The 4,161-nt window shown below is 33.8% G+C and overlaps 1 protein-coding gene across 1 annotated transcript; it reads right to left on the bottom strand.

Annotated features, from left to right (window-relative positions):
• Nucleotides 1-2,304: 2,304 nt before the first annotated feature.
• Nucleotides 2,305-3,947, bottom strand: LOC142236321 (isoleucine--tRNA ligase, cytoplasmic-like). The gene is made up of 2 exons (XM_075307581.1): nucleotides 3,674-3,947; nucleotides 2,305-3,609 (listed from the first exon to the last, which is right to left on the bottom strand). Exon 2 carries the CDS (start codon nucleotides 3,415-3,417, stop codon nucleotides 3,175-3,177), a length of 243 nt encoding a protein of 80 aa, XP_075163696.1. The 5' UTR covers nucleotides 3,418-3,609; nucleotides 3,674-3,947; the 3' UTR covers nucleotides 2,305-3,174.
• Nucleotides 3,948-4,161: the final 214 nt, after the last annotated feature.

Below are 4,161 nucleotides of genomic sequence, written 5' to 3'. Positions count from 1 at the left end.
GGTGAACTTCTCTCTTATCACTGAGTGCTGCCCGATTCCATGTTAAGCTCAATGACAAGGGACCTCCTTTTTATAGCCGAGTCCGAACGGCGTTCCACATTCCAGTGAAACCACTTAGAGAAGCTTTGAAACCCTCAGAAATGTCACCAGCATTACTGAGGTGGGATAATCCACCGCTGAAAAACTTTTTGGTGTTCGGTCGTAGCAGGAATCGAACCCACGACCTTGTGTATGCAAGGCGGGCATGCTAACCATTGCACCACGGTGGCTCCCTTTTTTTTTTTTTAGTTGGAATCGCGTTGTTTTGGTATACAGAGAGATTGTTAAAAAATAATATGGTAAAATAATATAATAAATAACAAATAAAATATATAAAATATTTGTTATTTTAAATTAGTGAGAAAAATTTTCGTTTTTTTAAATAAATCTATCAATGTTCGTGATAGTGTATAAAGAAAGAAAACACCAGCAGAATAACAACCAAAAACAATAGATGATGAAGACGGGAGAATGGGCAACGTCATGCCAAATGGTTCATTTACGGTGTTCGCTGCAAACCATTTGGTTCGATCGAACCAACCGCGTATTTTTTTTTATGCTCTTCATAACAAACATTTTGTGGAACATGGAGAACAAAAAAATATATATGTGGAATGTATGTAATAGGGCTAGGCACACAAAATTGAAAAAATTTGAATATGAATTTCACAGTATGTAATTGGTAGGGCTGTCACTCGGGATAAATCCCTTAGATTTCATAACCCGGGATTTTTTATTTTGAATCCCGGGATTTTTCGGGATCCCGAAAAAATAATACCAATGTGATAAAATTGTGGTTTTTTAAGATTGTTTATTAATAAATTGGAGTCTTCACTCAGTGTAAACGGCCCTTAGATTTCATAACCGACAAATTGAGTTAATAAACATCTTGAGTAAGAATTTATTATACATGAGGTATACTAAAGAGCACAATTTCATCAAAGATCGAAATAAACGAGAAGGACCTTTGAATAATGAGTTCATGTGAAATGGAATTCGTGCCACATAAAATAAAAAGCAATGATAAAAGGTCCGTCGAAAATATGACAAGATCGCGATTATCTGACAAAAATTTGGATGCTGCGATATTTTTACTTAAATCGAAGTACAAAAGGATTATCACAAGTATACGAAAATACGCCCAATCTAACCTAATCCTTAAAATGTTTGCTGAGTAAGATTGCGATAAGAAATGGCTTTTTTCATTTATTTTTTTTTCGCTAAGTATGATAGCAATTTAAAATTGCTTTTAAATTTACTCTTATGTTCTTTTGTTGTTAATAAAATTGAATTAATTAAATAAATTGGTTTAATGTACAACAATTTTTTGGCGCTGTAAATTGTAATTAATTAAAATATTTAAAGAATACCGAAAATTTCGGGATCCCGAAAAAAATCTCGAAAAATCCCGGGATCCCGGGATTCAATATTTTGAAATCCCGAATCCCGGGATTTTTAAAAATCGATCCCGAACGACAGCCCTAGTAATTGGACATTTTTTAAATATGCTTAGTACTAAGGGTTGTATAAATATGTGTCTTAATATACTCAAACAAAAGATTTCGTATTTATTCCGCGCTATTACCTGGTACTAAATTCGTTTATGCGAAAAACGAATATCTTCATATATCTCTGTAAATAGGGTCTCAAACCCAGAGATGTTAACTGATTTATGCGAAATAATATACCTGCCTATTTGCATTAAGGATACATTCGTTCCATTTTTGTTTATCAAGATTTTTTTTTTAAAAAGATAGCAGAAAATAGGAAATGAACTCGATGGGCAGCGTATCAAAAGCTCAACCATTCATACAGACTTAGTACACCTACTAATGTGAGGTATATTATGAAATAGTTTTACGGGACTTTTATTATAAAATATACACTGTATCATAACCCATATGGCAGATGTGTTGCACTTTTAGACTATATAGATACATATGTCTGAAAAAAATTTAATTGAATGTAAACTTCCAATTCGTTGATTCTACGTGTGCATACAATTTCATCGATTATTTCTCCAAATGGGAATTGGTGTACCCCAATAACGATTACGGGCAATGGTCCTATCACGAGTCTCTTTCACTCAATTTCCAAAACGTTTGTGGTACCCAATAAGTTTGGAAACTGCATGAATACATATTTTTCGACATATGTTCCACAGGTATAAACCAAGATGGCACGGTCCTGTAAATCAAAGGACTATCGGGAACCCAACAAAGTGGATAACTATGCTTAACTTGTCCCCAATAAATTTACAATATGTTTTATTGTGGTTTTTATCTTTCAGATCTATGCAATTTCTTTGTTTTATTTAACATAAAATGGTAATAAAAATGGTAAAATAAATAATACAAGCCATTAAGAATATCGCAAGGAACGAGTCTTCTACTCCAACCTCTGTATAGAGCCAACATGTATTCTAGGCAGTTGCACTTTTTCTAATGAGCAAATCGTAAGTTTAAGATCCAAACCTTTAAGACCTACAGCTTCACTAATAATTAAACGCGTTTTACTAGCCTCCAATGCATTGCATTTGCCAAATACTGATTTAATTATTGACTTTATGATTTGATGATAACACAGTGCAACACAAAAAATCCAAACAAAAAACCACTTATCCCCGCCGAAAGTACTCGATGAGAGGAGAAATGTAATTTTTAAATTTTGCCAGATTGGTTGCCGTTTGTCTTCTTTGAGTCTATAAAGTTTTCTCTATAAATTCGATTTTGAACACTTTTTTGCAGCTCCTGCACTGTTGGAAATTTTGGCAAACAGTCGAGGGAAGAAATGTAGCCTATAAAATTATGAACGACTGTGCAGTACATTCATACGACCACTCCTTGATACACCCGTTGCAATTTTATACGAAATAACAACACAAATGCTTATTTGTAAAACAGTTATTGTTAAAAATGAAAATTAATCACATTTGTATGGCAAATCCGTATCAAGGACTGGTCGTATTAATGTACTACACAGCTGTTCATAATTTTATAGGCTACATTTCTTCCCTCGACTGTTTTCCAAAATTTCCAACAGTACAGGAGCTGCAAAAAAAGTGTTCAAAATCGAATCGAAAAAGAAGACAAACGGCATCCAATCTGGCAAAATCCAAAAATTACTTTTCTCCTTTCACCGACTGGTATAAGTGGTTTTTTGTTTGGAGATAAAAGTTGCATTTTGCGTCGCAGTGTAATTATTCATTACTTTTTGCATTTGCTCCATTTCGGCCTTCTTCTTATCGGTGGCATTTAATTCATAGTAGATCAGAACAGGATCCGGGGGTATTAATTGAGCCTTTTTCATAAATTTCTGTATTCGATTAATGACTTCACGGGCCGTACCTTCTTCCATAAACTCTTCATTGGGTGTCATGTCCAGCCAGACCAAAGCTCATCACTATGAGCCTCAAAGTTGCCACCAACTTCTCCAGATGTGCAGTAAATAACATGAACTTCATCCAATTCAATGCGTTGATGTTCAAGTTCGAAATAAGCCATATTGAGATATTTTTGAATTTCATCATCTTCAATGGCAGCCACAATCGTATTGAAATTTATCCAAAGTCTAGAAAGAAAACCAATATTATACATTAAATTCCTAAGAGCATGTTTACAAATGTTATACCTACCTTATGATCTGGTTCAGCCCTTAAAGTAACCCAACACTTTTCCCTCTCCGAACACAATTCCAATTTGGACACATTCAATTTACTTACAAAGACTCTTCTTCAATATCTTCTTATTATTTTTTTTTCTATTCTTCTTTATTCTGCATTCTGTGGAACCTATCTCCATTTAAATTCTCTCTCATTTTCTCATATGTATGAGCTCATATCGAACCCCGTAAATGAATCGATGGCCTCTGCTGCCATTTTCACATCTTCTTCTTCAATTGTTTTTGATAACAACCCTTTCATTTGTCTTCATTTTGGAATCTTCAATTATCAGGTAATATTCAGTGACGCTAACCTTTTGCAACAAAAATGTTTTATGATTTTTTATATTTGTAGGTATTGAAATTGTAAAAGGAGGACAAAATCGTTAGGCAGCAACTTATTAAAAGTGAAAAGTACAAGAAGAAGAAAAAGTGCGTTTTACAGTTGATAATATCACACGG

Source organism: Haematobia irritans, chromosome 4 (genome assembly GCF_050003625.1).
Source record: "Haematobia irritans isolate KBUSLIRL chromosome 4, ASM5000362v1, whole genome shotgun sequence".
Classification (NCBI taxonomy): Eukaryota; Metazoa; Arthropoda; class Insecta; order Diptera; family Muscidae; genus Haematobia; species Haematobia irritans.
Note: the sequence above shows the minus strand (reverse complement) of the source record. Positions and strands in the feature narration are given on the sequence as shown.

Bases quoted from the DNA above. Each gene is read 5' to 3' on its own strand.
- LOC142236321 (XM_075307581.1), bottom strand. From the start codon at position 3,417: ATGACACCCAATGAAGAGTTTATGGAAGAAGGTACGGCCCGTGAAGTC.